Source organism: Meriones unguiculatus (genome assembly GCF_030254825.1).
Source record: "Meriones unguiculatus strain TT.TT164.6M chromosome X unlocalized genomic scaffold, Bangor_MerUng_6.1 ChrX_unordered_Scaffold_30, whole genome shotgun sequence".
Classification (NCBI taxonomy): Eukaryota; Metazoa; Chordata; class Mammalia; order Rodentia; family Muridae; genus Meriones; species Meriones unguiculatus.
Genome location: NW_026843706.1, coordinates 5,190,639 through 5,216,654, shown reverse-complemented (window position 1 = coordinate 5,216,654; position 26,016 = coordinate 5,190,639). Strand labels below are relative to the sequence as shown.

General features: G+C 37.7%; 1 protein-coding gene across 1 annotated transcript; it reads right to left on the bottom strand.

Moving 5' to 3' along the window:
• Positions 1–1,759: 1,759 nt before the first annotated feature.
• Positions 1,760–2,794, bottom strand: LOC110543114 (melanoma-associated antigen B4-like). The gene has a single exon (XM_021629544.1). The coding sequence runs from the start codon at positions 2,792–2,794 to the stop codon at positions 1,760–1,762; it is 1,035 nt and encodes a 344-aa protein (XP_021485219.1).
• Between the last annotated feature and the right edge of the window lie 23,222 nt (positions 2,795–26,016).

The window sequence follows — 26,016 nt, the reverse complement described above, 5'->3', positions numbered from 1 at the left end:
ACTTGAAGGACATTTAAGTTGTTTATACTTCGTAGCTATTGTGAATAAAGCAGAAGTGAATGTGGCTAAGTAAGTATCTGTCAAAGAGGATATTGACTCTTTTGGTAATATACCAAGAAGTGGTATAGCTGGGACACAGTAGTTTTATTGTTAACTTTTTAAAAAATCTCCATAGTGATTTCCAGAGTTCCTGAATAGTTTGTAAATACCAGCAAGAGTAAATGAGGGTTCCCATTTTCCACACCCTTCCATCATTTATTATTATTTTGATTTGTTGATCTTTGTCATTCTTACTAGAATAAAATGAAATCTTAAAGATTTTGATGTGCATTTCTTTAATTACTAGGATAATAAATATATTTATGCTATTTCTTAGCTTTATGTTACTTTTGAGAAATTGCTATGATTCCGGCCCATTGTTTGATGGATATCTTGGTTTTTTTACTCTTCTTTGAATTCATTATAATTAATGATGTTAATCATGACTATTTTGTTACTTTCACCCTCATCCTAATATTAAGGGTTCCATTACAGTTTGGAAAACTACAGTGTAAGAAACCTGGCTTAAACACAATTTAATGAAAGGGAGATTGGCACTATCAATCCATTCTGCCTGATAGACAATTTTCTTCTTGGAACCTCTTCTTAAGGGATTATCATCCATTTATCACAAAACATAGCTGCAGCTCACTGTATAGCTTGTGAACTGTATTCATGTACACTGGGATAGACATATTATCCCCAGCAAGATTTCATCCTGCTACACTCAGAAACCAAAGGGACATTTATGATGTGTTTCCTGTTCTAGCTTAAACTTTAAACACATTTATGATACTTTCTGTTCTAGCTTAAATGTTAAACTCTGTGATGCACTATGTGGTCATTATTCTTCAACTCACACTACATCAAAGGTCCTACCTTCTGAGTGTCTGTCCTTGCTCATCACTCCCACAATCTCATGTCACCCACCATGAAGGGCCAATTAAAATAGATACTATTGACAGGAAGGAAATCCCCTAAAGCTCTAAATTATGTCAATCAGAGGTAATTTGTAGCTGTATTGAATCAGAAATCTGCATCCTAGTTTCCCTCTTGCATGCCCTTCTTATCTATTCTGTCCTCTTCCTTATATGTAGAGACTGCTAAATTCTAAATCCCTGTGGGCAGCGGGTGGATTTTTGTTGTGATCCACAATTATGGTGGTTGACAGGAGCTAAAAGAGAACAGATGCCCAATGATTGACTGGAGAAAACAAAGAAATGACACAGAGACTGGATATGAGGCTTAATTTATCAGTTTATTTACTTTCAGATTTTAATGAAGTAATAAAACCAACTTTTTTTGATTAAAATTACAAACTCAAGGCAAAACCATTAGAGCAAAGGATGAACTGACCAATTTTGTTTCACCAATTATAACACATCACATTCTGTGAAACACTTTCACATGCCTTGTTTTCTTACACTTACACAAAAGAAGGTTTTCCAATAAATTTAAACCTCAAATATCTTACTCTTAAACTTGACAAAGAGCAATAAGTGTGGCAGACATGATGTTTAAAAAGTATGTATGGAACAAATTAATCTTCAGTTACAGGAATATTAAGAATGTAACAACGAAAGAAAGATACTCATACTATTCCCACGTGTAACAGAAGATGAAGATATTCAATTAGTGCATTCCCTCCTACCAGTAAACAACCCACTGCTAAGAACACTGGTTGTTCTTCAGCACAGTGACAGCTATCCCCAAGGGCTAGCTAAGTGTGGGAGGAGCTGCTGGAATGGGCATAAGAGGGAATCCTGGCAGCATGGTCACCAGGAGCCTCATCTCTATCTGCTCTCTCACCCTGGTTACTCAGAGTCTCCTCATACTGTTGCGGATAGTGACTAGGAATGGCTTCTTTGATCTTACGCAAAACTTCCATCACTTTCACCTTGGTGTTTTCATCGTGGGCTCTGGAACCCCACAGAAACTCATACTTTGGGGGATCACTGCCAACCACCTGACGGTACTTCACATAATTTTGCTCAACTAGCTCTTTGGTGATGAAATTACGGGGTTCCCCACAGATTAAGTGCCTCCTCCCAGGATATATCCCCATCATATGGAGGAACTGCCAAACTTCTTCCTCAGTGGCATGGTTGCCCTTCATGTAGATCATACCCAGGAGGGTCAGTATGAGACCTGTCTTTGGTAATTGTTTCTTTCCACCGACACTTGACCCAGGAGGAATGGGTAACTTGCTAACAAGGACATAGGTATGAGTGTTAGGGTTGTCAACCTTCAACTCCAGACCATAGACTAGCTCCAGATTATAGGTGGCTTTCTTCAGGATCCACGGGAAGCGAACCTTATGCTTCCTGCTTATCAACTTCAACATATCTGAGTCCACAGGCTGCTCGTCCATCTGGTATTTCTCTAGCAGGTAGTGAAATATCTTGTTGGTCTTCCCAGTCATACGACCTTTGAGTGCAGATTGGATAGCATCTGCTATAATGGATATATTTGAATGTGTCGCATCGGCACCGGCAACAAAACCCTCAGCACCCTCGGCACCAGCATCATAGACTGGCTGGGACACATTTAACTCAGGAGATTCATGGGATGAAGCCTCTTGGGACTCCTGAGTAGTACAGACATCAGGGGAGCTGGGGGCATCTTTCTGGACAAAAGGGGGGGATGTTTCTTCCTCTGCTTCAGGGGGCAGATCATCCTGAATATTCTTGCTCTCTGCACGCATCTGCTGCCTTTTGGCCCTGGAGCGTCTCTTGCTCTTGTTACCCCTAGGCATGTTGCTCTGAGTAAGTGTTGAAAAGTGTTGGAAAGGATCTAGGGGGAGAGAATGACACTATGTAAACATATTTCCCTTTAAGGAGGCCCCCCTCTGATGCTTTTCTCAGGGTACCTTTCTGGATTCAAATTGTGTTCTTATTCTCCTATTCAGTCCATTTCCTGAAAAATCTGTGGAGGGAATCAGAGTTTGTTAGACCACTGCCTGATAATCCAAGTTATAGCTTACTAGGGTGAAGAGAAGTGATTGCAACAGGGCCCCATTTTATTCCCCAAGAATGCTTATGGTTATTTTAAACTATGTCTTCATGCTGCTCTGAAGTACTCCAGTCTTCAGCAGTTACACATACGGGGAAATTGAGGCAAGCTTTTCCCCTGATGTCTGACACCATTAAGTTGAAGCAAAATATGCCTATGATGTTGCAAGGACTCCTGTCTCCTTTCCAGAAATGTTTTCCACTAATTTCCCACCTCTTCTTTCTCAAATGGACAAAGTAGTGTGATATGTTAACCCTTAGGCCTGCCAGAGCCATGACCCAATGCCACATGAGGGAAGAATTCTGTGTATCCAACCCCACACACAGTATGGAGTCTCTCCAATTTGAACAATTCACCTCTCCCTACATCCATAGTATCCTTCCTTCCATTTTTCCTTGTGAGAAGTCCCCAACCCCTAACATAGATCTTTTACTCCCCAAGAAGAACGAGGAACATTATGACAATCGGGCCTAACTACCATATGTAGGGATTCTATGGAAGAGTACAGGAACCAGGCCATTGTTGGGGTAAGCAGGGTTGTGAATTTAGGAATCTATAGGAATCTATAATGGAAAAGAATATGTTTAACTCAAGTAGTCACCCAAATCCATCATCTGAGAAAGTTTCTCACCTGAGTAAAGGGGACACTTCTCAAATCTCGGCCCAGTTGTCCATTGGGCCTGTCTCTGTTGCCTAGCAAAGCGGAAGTTAAGGTCTTCAACTTCCGCCCCTCCCACCCTGGCCCCTCCTCCCGACCCCACCCCGTTTTTGCTCCTCTAAAAGGAACCTCGTCGCACTAATCAATCAGTCATCTATATATATATATATATATATATATTTTTTTTTTTATGAGGGAAAGGAGTTCCCGAGGAACACACAAAAATTATTTTTGTTCATTTGGAGTGGAACTTGGATTTTACCGTTTTAATACAGGCCAATTGGTCTCAGACTAAAGATCTCATTCCCATCAGAGTCCTGAACAGGAAGTAGATGGGGGGATTCTTAGTCCAGTATAAATGCCTAGGACCCCAATATAAAACAAAGATCTATGTGGGTTTTTCATGTGTATGAATATTTGTTTGCATGTAGGTATTTGTACCATGAGTGTGCCTTGTGCCTGTGGAAATAAGAAAAGGTCATTGGATTCCTTGGAAATGATTGTGAGCTCCAATATGGGTGTTTAGAAATGAATATGGGTCTTCCACAACAGCAACAAATGCTCTTAACCCCTGAGATACCTCTCCAGTCCTCTTTTAAAATTTTATTTATTTGTGTATGTGTGCAAGTGTATAGGTCCATGTATGTCAAGTGTTTGGGGTATTGGATGTAGCCAGATGAAAGCATAGGAGTACCTACCAACTAGAATTACAGGAGATTGTACTCTTCTTTTTCATTAGGGCTCTGCTACATTGCATAGGATATGCATTTGCATATAATATTTTGTCTCCGCAAGGACCTGTCTCAAGTGGTTTCTGAAAGTTTCTACTATGGTGTCACAGTTACAAATTTGTTTGTATATTTTGTGTGGACATAGTTTTCAAATCACCCATAAAAACAACAAAGAGTTCAATTGCTGAATAATATAAGAGTATATTGAATTTTATTAGACCCTGTTGGTGGCCTCTCTTGTTTACACATCCTTTTTTAAATTTTATTTTTTTAAGGTTTTGGAATTAATCCATTCTCGTAGGGGTTTAGTTGTATTTCATTGCTTAAAGTGATAAGCCTCTGAGGGTGAGTGGCAGTAAACATATTTTCATATGCTTATTTGTGTATAACCTTTATCATTAATTTAATAGAATTAATAATTGAACCATAGTAAAGTTATTATTTAAACTTATTTCATATATATAAAGCTATTCAGATGTTTTATATTCCCATATAAAATATACCTAGGTGTCTTTCAAGAAGTGGATTTCTTCCATTTATGTCATGGAATTTTAAACATAAAGTTTTTCTTAGTATTTTATAATAATCACTATTATAGTTTTGTTAATATGTAGAATGTGGAATAATGTGGGATTATTGATGTCAAATCGATTATTTTAAATGTATATTCTCATTATTGCTACTTTTATCCATGTATACAAGGAAATATGATCATATCCTCTCCCCCATTTCTTTGCTTCAATTCTTCCCATCTCTCCCAACAGATCTCCCTCGAAACTTCATATTCTCTTTCTCTAAACATTTTTTAATAATCCATTAAACACAGTTAACATTGCCCTTATGTGAATAGATATGAGAGCATCCACTGGAACTTGAGAAACCTACCAGTGACCACGTCCCCAAAATTAATAACTTTGCCTCCTCCACTTTTAACTATCAATATATTCTAGGTAAGAAGTAGAGCCTGAAAATTACTTTCAAAAGCTATGCTGGAATTTTGTGAGGCTTTGTCTTATGCAGATATTGTGTAGGCAACCAAAGCTGCTGTAAGTTTAGGGGAAGATAGCCGTCTTATGTCCATAAGACAATACAGCACTCCTCAGCATCATCAAGCACTTTGAGACTTTCTAACTCCTCTTCATTGTGTTACCTGAGTCTTAGTTTGTGGTTAGTTGAGCTCTCACATTCAGAAATGAACATTCAAGTTTCTTACCCTCATCACTTTGTCCAGTTGTGTGTCTCTGCACTGACTGCTGTCCATTGCAACAAAAACCTTTTCTAAAAAAAGGTTAAAAAACTTCCCAGTCTATTGGCATGAGCATAAATATTTAGAAGGCACTTTGAGAACATGCCCATTTAGCAAAAAGAATAATACTAGGTAGGATCTACCTAGGACTATGACCTCACCATTCATGTTGTTCTGGATAGGATTACATATCCAGGCATGACATTCGCTATGGTAGAGCAGGCTTTAATCTATTCAGAAATCTACTAAAAAAAGGTTCAGGTACATCATGACAACAGTCCTGTTATAATTGTTCCAGTAGGCATATCTTGCCTAATGGGTTGCATTGCAGCATGCATGGTCTAGCCCTTGTTAGACTGTTGGTATATTTTTTTTCTTGGGCCAGGCCACTCTAACACTGTGTATACAGTAATAGCATTAAAGCTGGACATTGCCACTAGTGACTCCATGTTTTTATTTACCATGTTTTATTTTTTATTTTTATTAATTACACTTTATTCACTTTTTATCCCCCCATAAACCCCTTCCTCCTCCCCTCAAGTCCCACTCTCCCTCCCCCTTCTCCACACATGTTCCTCCCCAAGAAAACTGATAGGGGAGTACTTCCTCTCCTTCCTTCTGATCCTAGTCAATCAGGTCTCATCAGGAATGGCTGTACTGTCTTCCTCTGTGGCCTGGTAAGGCTGTTCCCCCCTCAGGGGGAGGTGATCAAAGAGCTGACCAATCAGTTCATGTCAGATCAGTCCCTGTTCCCATTACTATGGAACCCACTTGGAGACTGAAGTGTCATGGCCTATATCTGTTCAGGGGTTATAGATTATCTCCATCAATGGTCCTTCATTGGAGTATCAGTCTCAGTAAAGACACCTTTTTTTTTGAAGTTTTATTTTTTTATTTATTAATTACACTTTATTCATTTTGTATCCCCCATAAGCCCCTCCCTCCTCCCCTCCCAACCCCATCCTCCTTCCCCTTTCTGCATGCATTCCCCTCCCCAAGTCCACTAATAGTGGAGGTTCTCCTCTCCTTTCGGATCCTAGTCTATCAGTTCTCATGAAAAGTGGCTGAATTGTCCTCTACTGTGGCCTGGTAAGTGTGCTCCCCCCTCAGGGGGAGGTGGTCAAAGAGCAGGCCAATCAGATTATGTCAGAGACAGTCCCTCTTCCCATTACTATGTAACCCACTTGGACACTGAACTGCCATGGGCTACATCTGTGCAGGGATTCTAGGTTATCTCCATGAATAGTCCTTGGTTGGAGTATGAGTCTCTGGGAAGTTCCCTGTGTTCAAATTTTCATGTTCTGTTGCTCTCCTTGTGGAGACCTTGTCCTCTCCAGCTCTTACTATTTCCCACTTCTTACATAAAATTCCATTCACTCTGCCCAACAGTTGACCATCTGGCTCAGCATCTGCTTTGATAGTCTGCAGGGCAGAGGCTTTCAGAGGTCCTCTGTGGCAGGTTCCTAGTTTGTTTCCTGTTTTCTTCTACTTCTGATGTGCATCCTCTTTGCCTTTCTGGATGGGGATTGGACATTTTAGTTAGGATCCTCTCTCTTGCTTAGTTTCTTTAGATGCACAGGTTTTAGTGGGTTTGTCCTATGTTGTATGTCTATATGAGTGAGTATATATCATGTGTGTCTTTTTGCTTCTGGAACAACTCACTCAGGATGATCCTTTCCAGGTCCCACCATTTACCTGCAAATTTCATGATTTCCTTATTTTTCATTGCTGAGTAATATTCCATTGTATAGATGTACCACAATTTCTGCAACCATTCTTCAGTTGAGGGGCATCTGGGTTGTTTCCAGCTTCTGGCTATTACAAATAAAGCTGCTACAGACATGGTTGAGCAAATGTCCTTTTTGTGTACTTGAGCCTCTTTTGGATATATGCCTAGGAGTGGTATGGCTGGAACTTGGGGAAGCACTATTCCTAGTTGTCTGAGAAAGCGACAGATTGATTTCCAGAGTGGTTGTACAAGTTTACATTCCCACCAGCAGTGGAGAAGGGTTCCCCTTTCTCCACAACCTCTCCAGCATGTGTTGTCACTTGAGTTTTTGATCTTGGCCATTCTCATGTGTGTAAGGTGAAATCTCAGGGTTGTTTTGATTTGCATTTCCCTAATGGCTAATGAGGTTGAGCATTTCTTTAAGTGCTTCTCTGCCATTCGGTATTCCTCTACAGAGAATTCTCTGTTTAGCTCTGTTCCCCATTTTTTAAGTGGATTACTTGGTTTGCTGCTTTTCAGCTTCTTTAGTTCTTTATATATACTGGATATGAGTCCTCTGTCAGATAAAGGGTTGGTGAAGATTCTTTCCCAATCTATAGGCAGTCGCTTTGTTTTGATGACAGTGTCCTTTGTTTTGCGGAAGCTTTTCAGTATAAATGTACCATAAAGTCTGTATCCATTCCTCAGTAGAGGGGCATCTGGGTTGTTTCCAGGATCTGGCTATTACAAATGAAGCTACTGCAAACATGGTTGAACAAATATACTGGATGTATAGTTCAGCATCTTTTGGATATATGCCTAGGAGTGGTATGGCTGGATCTTGAGGAAACGCTATTCCTAATTGTCTGAGAAAGCACCAGATTGATTTCCAGAGTGGTTGTACAAGTTTACATTCCCACCAGCAGTGGAAGAGGGTTCTCTTTTCTCCACAACTTATCCAGCATGTGTTGTCACTTGAGTTTTTGATCTTAGCCATCCTGATGGGTGTAAGGTGAATTATCAGGGTCGTTTGATTTGCATTTCCCTGATGACTAAGGGCATTGAGCATTTCTTTAAGTGTTTTTGGCCATTTGATATTCCTCTGTAGACAATTCTTTGTTTAGTTCTGTACCCCATTTTTTAATTGGATCACTTGTTTTTGTTTTTTTTTTTTTTTTTTTTTTTTTTTTGCTGTTTAACTTCTTCAGTTCCTTATATACACTGGATATTAGCCCTCTGTCAGATATAGGGTTGGTGAAGATCCTTTCCCAGTCTGTAGGCATTTTGTTCTGATAACACTGTCCTTTGCTTTACAGAAGCTTTTCAGTTTCATGAGGTCCCATTTATTGATTGTTGCTCTTAAAGCCTATCCTGTTGGTGTTCTGTTCAGGAAGTTGTCTCGTGTGCAAATGAGGTCCAGGCTCTTCCCTACTTTTTCTTCTAACTGATTTAGTGTGTCTGGTCTTATGTTGAGTTCTTTGATCAACTTGGATTTTAGTTTTGTTCAGGGTGATAAGTATGTATCTATTTGCATTTTCCTACATGTAGCCATCCAGTTGTACCAGCACCATTTGTTGAAGATGCTCTCTCTCTCTCTCTTTTCCATTGAATGGTTTTAGCATCTTTTCAAAATGAGGTATCCATTAGGGTTTGGCTTTATTTCACAGTCTTCTATTCAATTCCAATGTTCCACCAGTCAGTTTCTATGCCAGAACCATGCAGTTTTTTGTGTTGTTGCTCTATAGTACAGCTTGAGATAAGGGATGGAGATACCTCCAGGAGATCTTTTACTGTACAGGATTGTTTTAGCAATTCTGGGTTTCTTGTTATTCCATATGAAGTTGAGGCTTTTTCTTTCAATATTTGCAAAGAATTGTGTTGGTAATTTGATGGGAATTGTTTTGAATTTGTAAATTGCTTTTGGTAAGATGGCCATTTTTACTATATTAATCCTGCCAAGCCATGAGCATGGGAGATCTTTCCATCTTCTGATATCTTATTCTAATTCTTTCTTCAGAGACTGGAAATTTTTTTCATACAAGCCTTTGACTTGCTTGGTTAGGTTCACATCAAGGTACTTTATGTCCTTCATGGCTATTGTGAAGGGTGTTGTTTCCCTAATTTCTTTCTCAGCCCTTTTGTCTTTTATATACAGGAGAGCTACTGATTTTTTGAGTTAATTTTGTATCCACCCTCTTTGCTGAAGATGTTAATCACCTGTAGGAGTTCCCTGGTAGAATTTTTGAGGTCTCTCAGGTATACTATCATATCATCTGCAAATAGTGATACTTTGACTTCTTTCTTTCCAATTTGTATCCCCTTGATCTCCATTAATTGTCTTATTGCTCTAGCAAGGACTTCAAGAACTATGTTGAAGAGATGTGGAGAGAGTGAGCAGATTTGCCTTATTCCTGATTTCAGTGGGAATGATTTAAGTTTCCTCCATTGAATTTGATATTGGCTATAGGCTTGTTGTATATTACCTTTACCATGTTCAGGTATGTGCCTTTTATCACTGATCTCTACAAGTCTTTAAACATGAATGGATGTTGTATCTTGTCAAATTTTTTTCAGCATCTAAGGAGATGATTATGTGGTTTTTCTCCTTCAGTTTCTTATATGGTGGATCACACTGATGAATTTCTGTATATTGAACCACCCCTGCATGCCTGAGATGAAGCCTACTTGGTCTTTGATGTGTTCTTGGATTCGGTTTCCAAGTATTTTGTTGAGTATGTTTGCATCGATGTTCATAAAGGAGATTGACCTGAATTTCTCTTTCTTTATGGGGTCTTTGTGAGGATTAGGAATCAACTTGACTGTGGCGTTGTAGAATGAGTTTGGTAGTGTCGCTTCTGTTTCTATTTTTTGGAATAGTTTGAAGAGTATTAGTGTTTGCTGTTCTTTGCAGGTTTGATAGAATTGTGCACTGAATCCATCTGGCCCTGGGCTTTTTTTTTTTTTTTTTTTTTTTTTTTTTTTTTTTTTTTTTTTTTGCATGTGAGTTAACTGCTTCTATTTCCTTAAGGGATACAGGACTATTTAATTGATTTACCTTGTCTTGATTCAGCTTTGGCATGTTGAATCAGTCAAAAAATTGTCCATTTCATTTAGATTTTCAAATTTTGTGGCATATAAGCTTTTGAAGTAGGACCTAATGATTGTTTAGATTTCTTCAGTGGCTGTGGTTATGTCCTCCTTTTTGTTTCTGATTTTGTTGACTGGGATAGTGTCTCTTTGAGTTTTAGTTAGTTTGGCTAAGGGTTTGTCTATTTTGTTGATTTTCTCAAATAACCAGCTCTTGGTTTCATTGATTCTTTCAATTGTTTTATTTCATTCTAATTGATTGATTTCAGCGATGAATTTGATTATTTCCAGCCATCTACTCCTCTTTGGTATGTCTGCTTATTTTTTTTTCGAGGGCTGTTACATGAGCCATTAAGTTGCTTGAATGAGATGTTTTGAGTTTCTTCTTGAAGGCACTTAGGGCTATAAACTTTCCTCTTAGCACTGCTTCCATTGTTTCCCATAAGTTTGGGTATGTTGTGCCTTAATTTTCATTGAATTCTAGGAAGACTTTCTTTCTTTATTTCTTCTCTGACCCAGCTGTCATTTAGTAGCAAGTTGTTCAGTTTCCGTGTGTGTAGGCCTTTTGCTATTTTTGTTTTGCAGTTCAGCTTTAGTCCATGGTGATCAGATAGGATACAAAGGATTATTTCAATCTTTTTGTATCTGTTGAGGCTTGCTTTGTTACCAACTATATGGTCTATTTTGGAGAAGGTTCCATGTGGTGCAGAGAAGAAGGTAAACTATTTTGTGTTTGGGTATAAGGTTCTGTAGATGTCTGTTAGGTCCATTTGATTCATGACCTCTGTCAGAGGTATTTTTTCTTTGTTTAATTTCTGTTTTGTTGACCTGTCCTTGGTGAAGAGTGGGGTGTTGAAGTCTCCCACTATTAATGTGTGGGAATCTATGTGTGGTTTATGTTTTATCAATGTTTCTTTTACAAATGTGGGTGCCCTTGTATTTAGGGCATAGATATTCAGGATTGTGATGTTTTCCTGGTGGAATTTTCCCTTGATGAGTATGAAGTGTCCTTCCCCATCTCTTTTGATTTTGGTTGAAAGGCTATTTTATTAAATATTAGAATGGCTACTCCTGCTTGCATCTTGGGTCCATTTGCTTGCAAAGCTGTCTTCCATCCCTTTATCCTCAGGTAATGTCTATCTTTGTGACTTAGGTGTGTTTCTTGTATGCAACAGATTGTTGGTTCTTGTTTACACATCCATTCTGTTAGTCTGTGTCTTTTTTTTGTTGGAGAATAGAGTCCATTAATGTTGAGAGAGATTAATGACCAGTGGCTGTTAGATCCTTTGACTTTCATGTTGGCTGTGGTAGTGTGTTTGTGTGCTTGGCTACTCTTTGTTTTGCTGTAGTGAGGTTATTTATTTCCTGTGTTTTCTTGAAAGTAGTTAGTTTTCTTGGGTTGTATTTTTCCTTCTAGTATCTTCTGTAATGCTGGGTTTGTGTGTAGGTATTATTGAAATATGTTTTTGTCATTGAATATCTTGTTTACTCCATCTATGAGGACTGAGAGTTTTGCTGGTTATAGTAGCCTAGGCTGACATCTGTGTTCTCTTAGGGTCTGCATGATATCTGTCTAGGCCTTTCTGGCTTTTACAGTTTCTGTTGAGAAGTCAGGTGTGATTCTAATGGGTTTGCCACTATATGTTACTCGGCCTTTTTCCCTTGCAGCTTTTAGTATTTTTTCTTTGTTCTATATATTTACTATTTTGATTATTATGTGGCAGGAAGATTTTCATTTCTGGTCTAATTTATTGGGTTTTCTGTAGACCTCTTGTATTCTTATAGGCCTCTCCTTTAAGTTGGGGAAATTTTCTTCAATGATTTTGTTGAAAATATTTTCTCAGCCTTGGAGGACAGAATCTTCATTTTCCTCTATTCCTGTTATTCTTACGTTTTGTCTTTTTATGTTGTCTTTGATTTCTTGGATGGTTTGTGTCAGCAATTTCTTAGATTTATTATTTTCTTGACAGATACAATGAATTCTTCCATTGTATCTACCACACCTGAGATTCTTCTTCCATTTCTTGTAGTCTGTTGGTTATGCTTACCTCTGTAGTTCCTGTTTTCTTTCCTAGGTTCTCACTCTCCATGATTTCCTCCGTTTGTGTTTTCTTTAATTTTTCCAATTCTGTCTTCATATCTGGAACCTTTTTTTTTAATTTCCTTTACCTTTCTGACTGTATTTTCCTATTTTTCCTTCAATTCCTTCACCTGTTTGTTTGAACATTTCTCTTTTTCTTTAAATTCGTTTAGTGATTTAATCATTTTCTCTCTGAAAGCTACAAACTGTTTGGGTGCATCTTTCTGTATTTCTTTACTGATGGCCACAATCTGTTTTACTATATCTTCATCTAATCTTTACTCATTTTTATTTGCTTTCTCTGTTAACCTCTTCATAAGCATAGATATAAGGTCATCTTCTTGAATTTCAGTTATGTTAAGGTGTCCAGGGCTACTTACTCCTGGATAACTGGGTTCTGGGGATGCCATATTGCTTTGCCTTTTGTTGGTTGTACTTTTTCGCTGGCCTCTACCCATCTGGCTGTCTCAGGTGTTGTTTCTTAATAGCTGGTGCCTCCTGGGTCCTGGGGTGGGGAGAATCCACTTGTAGCGTTTCTGAAGGAGATCTCCATCAGCTTTTTGGGTATGGTCAACTGAATGGTGGTATTTTTCAGGAATTCTCACGTTTCACTTCAGGCATATGGACTTGTGTGGTAACTGTTGTGTTCAGGAAGGCTCTCCTCTCATCAGGAGAGGTCCTGGTGATGGCTGCCCTGCTGCTGGGTTTCTTGCTCTGAATTTAGTGAGTTGCAGCTGTTGCTTTTAAGGTGTAATTGTTAGGTGCAGCCCTCTTGGAGAACCAGGGAGTCCCAGAGTTTCGTCAGTTTAGCTAGGGAAAACTGTTCAAACCTTGGACCAGTATCTGAGGGCTGCTCTAATGTCTCTCAGGCTTTTGTAAGTCTGAAGATGCCTCTGTGTGCCCCAGTGTCCTAGCGGTACTCAATGGCAGGTAAGCACAGCACTCATGCCTGCAGTAGAAGGCTAGAGCCTAGAGCCTGTGTGAATCCAGAAAGCCTTCTGGAGCTGGGTGACCTGAGCATAGGACCTGATGATCCCCCCGCTATGGGGTTTCCTACCAACAGAACCACCCAGACTATTCTTTGGGGACTGCCATTCTGTCTGGGATGGTGAGTAGAACCTGCAGGCACTGGCACTTGTGGCTCCTTCTTGCTGGTGATTGGGCACCTGGACATCTGCAGAAACTGGGTAACTTTTCTGGAGACCTTTTCGGGGTAGTGGTGTTGGCTGAGTGCTCTGAGATCAGATGTGCTGTTCCCCTCCCTGTGGGTTTACACCCGACAGAAAAACTCAGTATCTGGTGCCCTGGTGCCCTGGTGCCCACAGTTCTATCTGGGGCAGTGAGTTAGGTGCAGGCGCAGGCAGGACTCTGTGCTGGCGCCTGTGTGCTTGGCTCTGGACTGGCTACTGGGTAACCGCCGGACCCTGGCTCTTTTTCAGGGATTGTCTGGGTGACCTAAGGTCAGTCCAGATCACTTCCTGCACCGTGGGGTTATCTCTCGACTGGAAATCCCAGTCTCTGATGTTGTGGGGCTCACAGTTAAGTCTGGGACAGTGATCAGAGCATGCTGGCATGTGCCTCTGGGCTGGTGTCCAAGCGCTTGGTGGAACCAGGACCTCTTCCGCGATTTAGATGGGTGAGTTGAAGCTGATTGAATCCCCCACCATGGGATATCCTCTTACATAGGAAATACAATCACTTGTGTTATAGGACGGAGAGTTCTGACTGCTAGTCACTGTGCTGATCTTGCTGTGCTGCTGGTCAGAAAGAGTGTCGTCCCTGTGCAGCCATCTTGGATCTCCCTGTTGGTATATTTTATTCCTCACTAGCCTGCATACCACCTTCTTTCACCATGAAAGCTATCCAGCCAAGATGATATTTCTTGGTCAGCTTGAGAAAGATTTTCTATTTGTATTATTTTATTTTTTTGAGATTATAATGTAATTGTTAATTATTTCACATCCTCCTTCCTTTTTTTCCTCCAAATCCTATTGATTATCCCTCCTTGCTCTCTTTCAAATTATGGCCTTTTTATGTCCTGCAACAGAAGCGTATGGTATCTTCAGCATTAAATTCTTTTTTTTTTTCAGGGTAAATTATATGCTTTTTGCAAATGTTGGATAATGAAAACAACCTTGAAAGAAACCAGCAAAATAAAACACATTTTTTTAAATGAGCAACAATAAGAGTGACATTTCTAAACAGCAATAACTGAAAGCAGGAAGCAATGTAATGCCTTCTTTTAAACAGCAAGTTAATTTAGTTATCATGATTTCTGCATTTATTCTGAAAAAAAATCTTCAAAATAAAAGTACCATAATTGTGTTTGCAGAAAAATTTTATCAGTACATCTGTGCCGAAAGAAAAGTGAAATTAAGAGGACTTTAATAAAATGAACAGCATTAGATTCTTAAAGGGACTAACTAAGGACAATGGCAACAACCTGTGTTCATCTAGAGACCTCTGGAGGCTCCCTGACAAACACATGTAATCACTACTGACAGACAAATTTGCTTCTTAGATTATGGGCTTGTTCCTTCTCCTTTCTTAATGTGGCTGGATGTTTTTCAAATTTATCATTCTCTAAAAGGTTGGCTTTTGATTGTATTTATTTTCTCTTTCAATATCTTGACTTTCCTTCACTTCTAACTTAATGTATGATTTTTTTTCTTTTTACTTGGAAATTAATTTACATTTATTTTTCTAACTTCCTAAGCTAGGTATACCATGGCCCATTTATATCCTTGGGAGATTTGCTCTTTTCTGAAGAGAAACAGAGAAATTGATGGGGTAGGAAGAGCAGAGATGTATATCAGGAAATTATGGGAGAGAAAGGAAGGAAGACTACAGTCAGGATGTAAAATTAATCAGCAGATAAACTAATTTCAAGAGGTAGGAAGAAGTGTGCTTCCTTAGATTAGATAATTTATTCTTTTCAATAGGTATCCAGTGTTGTAAATTTCCCTGCAATCATTACTTTTATTGCAACTCAAATACTCTGATGACTTTGTTTTCATTACATGCACTTTAATCTAGTTTTTCAAACATTACATCAAGACTCTTTGGACCTATGTATTCTTTAGAAGTATGTTAATTATTTTCCAAGTATTTCTGGATTTTTCTGAAAATATTTTATAACCAATTTCTCATTCCGTTCTATTACATTCTATAAATTTGTAATTTCTATTTTTTTAAATTTGATTTTGTTAAAGAAGTTACAATGTGGTAATATATAGTTTTTTATGTGAACTTCAAAATGTGTTGCTTACTATTTTGTATAAAGTATTCTATAATAATGATGCATATCTTGTTAGTTGATGATAATATCCAGCTTCAATTATTGGTTACTGACATTTGTATCTACCTACTATGCTGAAAATACTGTTGTCATTTTCACTTATAAAAATTGATTCTTTGTCATGACTCACTTTAGTTAATATTTGCATCTTCATTATATATACAATAAGGATTGTTATAGTAGCTTGTGGAAATAACCCCGTATCATTATATCATGGCCTTTGTTTATGATAATTAGAAATCCTCTTGCTATGCTTTTACAATGGTATCTTTTTCCATTTCTTTATTTTCAGTCTACTTTTATCTTCATATTTAAGATACTTTTCTTGTACCCAACATACAATTTGGCTTTATTCTGTCTTTTTTTTCTGTCATCTCTCAAAACTTGACACAGAAAACAGAGAGATTGAGAGGAAGGGTCCAGGAACAATATGTCCTCTTTAAGACCACAGCCAGAGGGACATAATATTTCAAATTAGAGCCCACCTCCTAGTTACCTTTACTCTCTAATAATGTCATCTAATATTGACACAAGCAGTAAATTAATCGACCCATTTTCTCAAAACCATCATTATCCAATCACATGTCTTTATACTATTGAAACTGATCAAGGTATTAGTTACTACCGATATTACTTGGAAACAATCCATTTATATATATAATTCAAATATGTTCATGGAAGACACATGTTAAATATAAATATAATTTCTTATTCTGAAATATAATTGGAAACTTTTTTTCAAGAGAGCATGTTAAGTTGTGTCAGTACATATAGTATAATGCTTATACTTTAATTTTTCCACAATGGAGGTTTTAAAAACATTTAAAACTAGAGGTTGGGTAAAATCAGGGAACTGCTTAGCCAATGTTATAAAAAAAAAAAAAAAAACATCCTAGAAATTGCAATTATTTTTGTTACTACCATGATTAATTTTATGTGCCAAATTGATTGGATCATGGTATATTTAAATATTTAGTTAAGCATTATTCTGGATGTTTGAATAAGAGTAACTTTAAGACCTATAAGGAAGAAGAAGCAGAAAAGTTGTGAGATCCAGAGAGAATAGATGACCACAAGGAAACAGTATCTTCTAAATGCAGTAGGACCAACACTTATATGAACTCAAAAAGACTTTTGTAACTAGAACAAGACCTGCACAGGTTCAAACTAGATAGGGTCTCAGTACTGAGAGTGGGAAGTGGATAAGAACTTCCACCCCTACAAAGGAAGTCACCTCCAATTAACATCCACTTGCAAAGAAAAATTCTGTTTTCAACAGTTAAGTATAATGCTGGAAATATTAACCACACTAAGGGTATGCTACATACCCAGAGTAAATGGCCAACAAAAATGAACTGAATGGGATTTTTGTAGACGTTTTATTTCACCTTGCCTTGCTTAGTGTTATAGTTTCAAATTTTGTGCTTTTATGGGTAGTGTGTGTATGTGTGTGTGTTTGTTTATTTGTTTCTTCTTTCTTCCTTTCTTTCTCTTTCTTTTTTTCCTTCCTTCCTTCCTTCGTCCTTCCTGCCTGCCTGCCTGCCTGCCTTCCTTCCTTTCTTTTTTCTTTACAGGCCCATTTGTGTATATATCATCTTTTCTGATTTTGTGTTTTTATGGAATTCCTGTGTGTGCTAACACTTGTGTTTTTGCATCTATATGCGATTCTTGTGCTTCTTTTCTTCTGCTTATTTATTTTGTACTATTTCAAATAGTTTGTTTTTGTTTTGTTTTGTTTTATTATTATTTCTTATATACCTGTTTGTTTTCTAAGGAGAATCAGAAAGTGTAGATTCAGATGGGAGTGGTGGTGTAAAAAATCTTGGAGGAGTTAAGGGAAGAGAAACCATAATCAGAATATATTGTATGAAAAATATATAACATTCTTAAATAAATGATCAAAATAGTAATTTGAGAAAATAAAAAAAATGCTTATCTTAGGGATTGAAAACATTTGCATTTCATTACTGAAGTTGTAAATTTAGATTATTGATAAGAAAGAGGTGTAAAAACAGTATGGAAAACATAATAAAATTATTTTTTATGTGTGCAGGATAAATTCCAATATCCTGAGCATTAGGCAGCTAGAGAGAATGATTTCTGAGAGGTTGAAAACAAACAATGATGTGCTTATCATTGGCTCAGCTTGGTGCACTGAACTCAGTATAAACATGAGCAATGTTAAATTCACAGTGTGTACTACTGAATCAAATTACCAGCATGAAAAGAGGCAGAAAAACAGGTTGAGCAAGAAAATTAAAAATACACATAAAACATTACAGTTTACCACATAAGTATACATGGTTTTTATTTTTTAATTAAAATACACATTTTTAATTCCCTGGATCAACAGGGCATGATGGCACAAAGCTGTGTTGCAAGCTACTCAGGAGTCTCACAAATTGAATTACATCTGAACTACCAATCTATTTCAAATCTAGCATGAACAATTTAAAGAATAAATTATCTCAAATGACAGTAAAAAGGGGGGTGGAATACAAGCATACAAGCCTGTCATAACATTTTGTAGGATTTAGGAAGAATGTCCAGAATTAGAAAACAAAATCAGTATATCTCAACTGAAAAAAAAATGCTAAGTAAAGATTTAAATGAGCTTTTACACCTATACTCCATATGTTGAAAAACTGGAAAAAATATTAGATTTAGTAAGAAATATGAATGCAAATAAGGAAATACAAACAATATCAGGTTTTTAAAAAACAAACATTAGATATGGATACATTACATTTGTCAAAAGAAAAAGGATTGCTGAAGCCACAAAGTTTCAAAAATAAGATAATATTTTTATGGATTGAAAAAACCCTGAGAATCAGCTTTATAAAACTATTTGACATATGTTACATTTATTTAGCACTTGGAAGGTTCATAAACTGACTAGGAATTGTTGTAAAGATGAAAATTATGTTTTAGCATATTTTATATTTGCATATCAGAATATATGCAGGAGGGGGAACTAGAAAAGATCATCATGAGTGAGGTAACCCAGAAGCAAAAAGACACACGTGGTATATACTCACTTATATGAAGATTTTAGCTATATAATATAGGATAAACATACTAAAATATATAGCCATAAAGAAGCTAAACATCAAGGAGGACCCTATGGAAGATGCTTAATCCTCATTCAGGACAGACATCAAAAGTAGGAAAAGACAAGAAATAGGACAGGAGTCTTCTACAGAGGACCTCTGAAAGACTCTACCCACCAGGGTATGGAAGGAGATACAAAGACTCATAGCCAAACTCTAGGCAGGTTGCCAGAAACCTTATGGAAGAAAAGAGAGCTAGAAAGACCTGAAGGGGACAAGAACTCCACAAGGAGAACAATGAAGCAACAACAACAACAAAAAACCTGGACCCAGGGTGTCCTGCAGCGACCAATACTCCAACCAAGGACCTTGCATGGAGAGGACCTAGACAGCCCTGCTCAGAGGAAGATCATAGGATGCTCAGTTTCCAAGTGGGTACCCTAGTAAGGGGCAGAGGGTCTGTCTCTGAGGTGAACTCAATGGATGGCTCTTTGATTACCTCTACTTGGAGGGGTGCATCTTTACTAGGCCACAGAGGAAGGTGATGCAGCCAAATTTGGTGACACCTTATAGGCTAGGATCAGATAGTAGGGGAGGAGGTCCTCCTTTATCAGGGGACCAGGGAAAGGGAAGAAGAAGGAGGATGGTTGGTACTGGGAGGAGAAGAGCAAGGGGGCTGCAATGGGGAACAAAATGAATAAATTGTAATTAATTAATTAATTTATTTATTTATAAAAAGAAGATTGTACCACTAGTAATAATATACCATTTAGTAACTGCAATGTTTAAATATGGCCAATGCCACAAATAGCAGTTGTGCATTGAATAAACTTATTGTTTGCTCATGCAGGAGAGAAAATATGAAATATGAATACCTTGCCATGAAGTTTTATTTTTCTAGGAATGCTGGCAGAACTGGGTTGTGGCACAATTGTAAACGCTTGTCTCACTCGTAGTATATTCTAGATGAAGTCATCAGCAACACTGAACAAAAGGAGAAGAAATGAATAAAAGATGAACAATTACAATTTTTATGAACACAAACCCTTCTTTATATGGTATGCTTTCTATGAATGGTAAATTATTCCTTTACAGTCTTTAGTGATTTTGAGAGCCTACTCATGGTGACTGTTGTAAAATATGGAAACATCTCGCATTTCCAACAAGAAATAACCCAATTTCTGAAGTAGAAGCACCTCTCTGCACTTACCTTTGAAATACATTCTAAATCAGTAGGATGTAATTTGCTCCTTTTACATGTGCCTAGTGAAGAGTCTTGAAATATAACTCCTACAAAACTAATCATGACAAAATATGCAGTAGCCTTTCAGTAGATGCCATGACACAAAAGACAAAAGAGTATTTTCTCAACGGGAAACTAATTTTGTTTTTTTTTTTCCTCATTTCCTATCTATGAAAGTGACTTTAAATATCCACAAGTAAGGTAAACTCAATCATTTGGGTATTTGTTTCAAGGGGAAGGCTCAAACAAACCTACCATGAAAACTCTACTGAAAATATATGGTGTTTGGTAAATTACATAGCTCAAAAGCCAGTATATACTCAGCCAAATAACATTATATTCCCCAACTAAATTGGATCCTATCTCTGAGAATTGTTTCAATTTTACGTTTCAGAGTTAACTCTTAGGTAGAAGGATCTTGTGGTGCATTTTAAATTCTTTTTTTTTTTTAGAAATTGTAATATCAATACATGATTTCTCTTTTCTTTCCTTTCTCTGAACCCTCCCATAATCACATTCTTCCTCTCTCTTTAATTCATAGACTATTCTTTACTAATTGTTATTGCATGCATAAATGCATTTGTATATGCATATAAATTCCTAAATATAACCTTCTGGGTCCACATAATGTTACTTCTATGTGTGTTTTCAGGATTTACCGTTTGTCAATGGACAGCCAGTTGATATGCTTTTCTCTGGGGAGACCTCTTTTCCTTATCCCAGTTTTCCTCTGTTGCCTTAGTTTCTTGTGAAGAGTTGAGGCCTCATGTGCATTTCCACATCCACTTTGGCATATCCATTGTTGTCATAGTTGTTCAGGTCACATTTGGAATGTCATGTTGGTGAGATTTTATGAGTGTACCTTCTGATATTACAAGGAGACACAATCTCACAGCAAATTCTCTGTTCCTGTGGCTCTCGTAATCTTTCCACCCCATATTTTTCAGTGCTCCCTGAGCCTTAGGTATGGGACTGTAGGTGTGGGACTGTTTTGTAGCTATATCCATAGAGACTGGTCTTCACAACCTTGCATTTGTGTTTTTCTGTGGTGGTTTCTGTCTGTTGCAAAGAGATGTGTCCTTGACAAGAGGTGAAGGCTAAACTTATCTGTGGCTATATGGACAAGAATTTACAGATTATTTTTAGGGAATATGCTTGTTGAGTAAATTAGAGGTTATAGATTTCTCCTCCACTAACCATGATTTCACTAGCAATGAGTAGCTAACTAAATTTCTTGTGTTAGGCATGTTTTTCCTCTTGTTGAGCAAGCAATAAGTCCAACTGGAGAGCTATTGTTTTCTGTCAAGTTATGTATACCACTACTGTACCCTTACGGTTATTAAACCATTGGTGTGTTTTGTGGACATAATAGCTAGATATAACTCTTACTTGCTTACCTCCTTTGGAAGCTTGTATGGTGCCTTCTGGGACCATGAATGCTCATCTTCATAGAGAGTTCATTCATGTTTTTTTCCTGGATACAAAATTTACTCAAAAATATAACAAAATAAAAACAAACAAAAAATAGTAGCCATCCTGTTATCAAAAGGCAAATGGGCTGATAAAGAATTTAGGGAAACAACAACATTCACAGTAGCATCAAAGAACATAAAGTACCTTGGTGTAACTCTAACCAAGCAAGTAAAAGACCTGTATGAAGAGAGAGAGAAAAAACAAAAACAAAAACAAAAAAAAAAACCTTCAAGTCTCAGAAGAAAGAAATAGAAGATGTCCGAAGATGGAAAGATTTCCCATGTTCATGGCTTGGCAGGATTAACATAGTAAAAATTAATATCTTGCCAAAAGCAATCTACAGATCCAATGCAATTCCCACCAAATTACCAGTACAAACCTATACAGACTGTTGGTATAATGTTGCTGTGGAATGTGTACAATTTACGCTTGTTCATTCAAATGTTGATTTCTCTTTCCCTACCCAACTATCTGTTTTCAATCTGGACATTGTATTGTGATGTTTATTCTAAGCATCACCTGTCTAAAGTTTGTGTAAACATGCCACCATTTGTTCTCTGTATTTTCAATAAAACAATCAGCCATTGCTGTGCAATAGAGAGAATAGGGTGGGATATACTGGTGCAGAGTGAGTAGAAGGAAGAAAGTGGGTGGAGTCTGAGAGGAGAGATGGGGAAAAGATGACTTAGAAGCAGAGGAGAGATGAACCAGACCTAAAAGATGACTAAAAACAAATATAAGGTGGAAAATTGGAATGGGAGGACACTACATCAGTTTGGAGGTTTAGGATGGAGTAATTATTGCCCAGCATTGGGCTCTAGGTTAACTAAATAAATTCTAGTATCTGTGTGGTGGTTTGGGTATACAGTTGGTTTAGGAATAAAGGCTGTTTAACTAAAAGATAAATCAATAGTAAGTATTAATATTCAACAACAACAGACCTTGAAAGAAAAGTTCTTAACTTCATATGGAATAATAAGAGACCCAAAAGATAAAGCAATACTCTATTACAAAAGATCTCCTCGAAGTATCAACATCCCTGGTCTCAAGCTGTACTATAGAGCAACAGTATTAAAAACTGCATGGTACTGGCATAGAAACAGGATGTTGGATCAATGGAACCAAATAGAAGACCCAGAAATGAACCCACACACCTATGGACACCTGAGTTTGACAAAGATGCCAAAACCATACAATGGGAAAAAAAGATTGCATCTTCCACAAATGGTGCGGGTCTAACTGGATATCTACATGTAGAAAAATGCAAAGAGATCCAAACTTATTACCCTGCACAATACTAAAGTCCAAGTGGAAAAGACTTCAACAACAATAAACAAAGAAACAACAAAAACAAACAAACAAAAAAACAGACACACCAAACTTGTTCGAAGAATTACTGGATAAGAGCCTTGAACTCATTAGCACAGGAGACAACCTCCTGAACAGAGCACCAACAGCACAGGGTCTAAGATCAATAATCAATAAATGGGACTTCAAGAAATTGGAAAGCTTCTGTAAAGCAAAGGGCACTATCATCAGAACAAAACAACAGGCTACAGACTGGGGAAGGATCTTCACCAACCCTATATCTGCCAGAGGACTAATAATATCCAGAATATATAAAGAACTCCAGAAGTTAAAAAGCAACAAATCAAGTAATCTAATTAAAAACAGTGTACAGAGCAAAATAGAGAATTTTCTACAGAGGAATATCTAACAGCAGAGAAATACTTAAAGAAATGTCCAATGTCCTTAGTCATCAGGAGAATGCAAATCAAAATGATCCTGAGAGTTCACCTTTCACCCATCAGAATGGCTAAGATTAAAAGCCAAAGTGACAACACATGGGGAACAGGATGTGGAGAAAGGGGAACCATCCTTCATGGATAGTGGCCATGTACAACCTCTTTCAAAATCAATCTGGTCCTTTCTCAGACGATTAGGAATAGTGCTCCCTCAAGATTCAGCTATAGCACTCCTAGGCATATATCTAAAATATGTTGAAGTATACAGTCAGGATATTGGCTCAATCATGTTTGTAGCAACATTATTTGTAATGGCCAGAATCTGGAAACAACCAAGCTGTCCCTCAACTGAGGAACCTATATAGAAATTGTGGTACATTTACACAATGGAATACTACTTGGCAATTAAAAACAAGGAAATCATGAAAATTTCAGGCAAATGGTGGGATCTAGAAAAGATCATCCTGAGTGAGGTATCCCAGAAGCAGAAAGGTACACATGGTATATACTCACTTATAAGTAGATATTAGACATATAATATAGAATAAACATACTAAAATCTCCTGAAGATCTTTTACTGTAGAGAATTGTTTTAGCAATTCTGGGTTTCTTGTTATTCCATATGAAGTTGAGAATTTTTCTTTCAAGGTCTGTAAAGAATTGTATTGGTAATTTGATGAAAAATGCATTGAATCTGTAGATTCCTTTTGGTAAGATGGCCATTTTTACTATATTAATCCTGCCAAGCCATGAGCATGGGAGATCTTTCCATCTTCTGATAGCTTCCTCTAATTCTTTCTTCAGAGAACAAAATTTTTTTTCATACAAGTCTTTGCCTTGCTTAGTTAGGTTCACAACAAGGTACTTTGTGGCTATTGTGAAGGGTGTTGTTTCCCTAATTTCTTTCTCGGCCCTTTTCTCCTTTGTATATAGGAAGGCTACTGATTTATTCTTTTTTTTTTTTTTTTTGAGTTAATTTTGTATCCATCCACTTTGCTGAAGGTGTTAATCAGCTGTAGGAGTTCCCTGGTAGAGTTTTAGGGATCACTCAGGTATACTATCATATCATCTGCAAACAATGACACTTTTATTTCTTCCTTTCCAATTTGTACCCCCTTGATCTTCTTCATCTCAAGCTGTACTATAGAGCAACAGTAATAAAAACTGCATGGTACTGGCATAGAAACAGACTGGTAGATCAATGGAATCAAATAGAAGACCCTGACATAAATCCACACACTTATGGACACCAGATTTTTGGCAAAGATACCAAATCCATTCAATGGAAAAGAGACAGCATCTTCAACAAATGGTGCTGGTCTAACTGGAAGTCTACATTTAGAAAAATGCAAATAGACCCATACTTATCACCCTGCACAAAACTAAAGTCCAAGTGGATCAAAGACCTCAACATAAAACCAGACACACTAAAGCGCTTAGAAGAAAAAGTGGGGAAGAGCCTGGAACTCAATGGCACGGAGACAACTTCCTGAACAGAACACCAACAGCACAGGCTCTAAGAGCAACAATCAATAAATGGGACCTCATGAAACTGAAAAGCTTCTGTAAAGCAAAGGATACTGTCCTCAGAATAAAAAGACAGCCTAGAAATTGGAAAAAGATCTTCACCAACCCTATATCTGACAGAGGGCTAATATCCAGTATATATAAAAAACTAAGAAGTTAAACAGCAAAAAAAACAAGTAATCCAATTAAAAAATGGGGTACAGAGCTAAACAGAGAATTCTCTGCAGAGGAATATCAAATGGGAAAGAAACACTTAAAGAATGCTCAACCTCATTAGCCATCAGGGAAATGCAAATCAAAACGACCCTAAGATTTCACCTTACACCCATCAGAATGGCTAAGATCAAAAACTCAAGAGACATCAACCCGCAGGCAATCAGACATGCTCTTCTCTGGGTCGAAAGTGGCTGACCCTGAGTGCAGTGCTTAGCTTCGCATCCTGAGCGTAACATTTTAGCTTTTTATGGTAGCCAACCATGCTTGGGGAGACTGTCCTGCTTCAATGGCTGTAAAGTTCTGAATGATCATGGCTGCATTACGCTGTTGTGAGACTCTAATCTTGCATATACACCACAGGCAAACCAAGGAGACCAACACCAGAAGACCTGCTAACGCTCCCATGCCCACCCATTCCTTCAGATGATTCATGGCTGCAGCAATCCATGATGATAATCCTGTGGCTAGTCCTGCGTCCACTCTGGTAGAATTTGCCGTAATAATGGCCACTCTCAGCTGCTCCATCATAGTATCGAATTCTTCAGTCCAATTGCCTAAAATATAGCTAGACAATTGTTTAGACAGATTTACAGCACTGGAAAAATTCTCATGTTGTATGCTAGTGACACAAAGTCCAGCATACTTCCATTGACAGCCAAGTTGAGCGATTTGCCATGGGGTATTAATTTGCTCCTGCACGAAGTCAATCCTCTGATTGAACACCATCAATTCTCCTTTTAGTTGAGCATTAATTCTGTTTTGTACATCTAAAGCATGAGCTACATTGGCTAAAAGATTATTTAGGGTCTGAGCAGTCTGCATAGTATGACTCATGGCTAATGCCATGGTGGTAGATCCAACAGCCGCCAATGAGATGGCAGTAACAATGGCGGCTGTACTTCC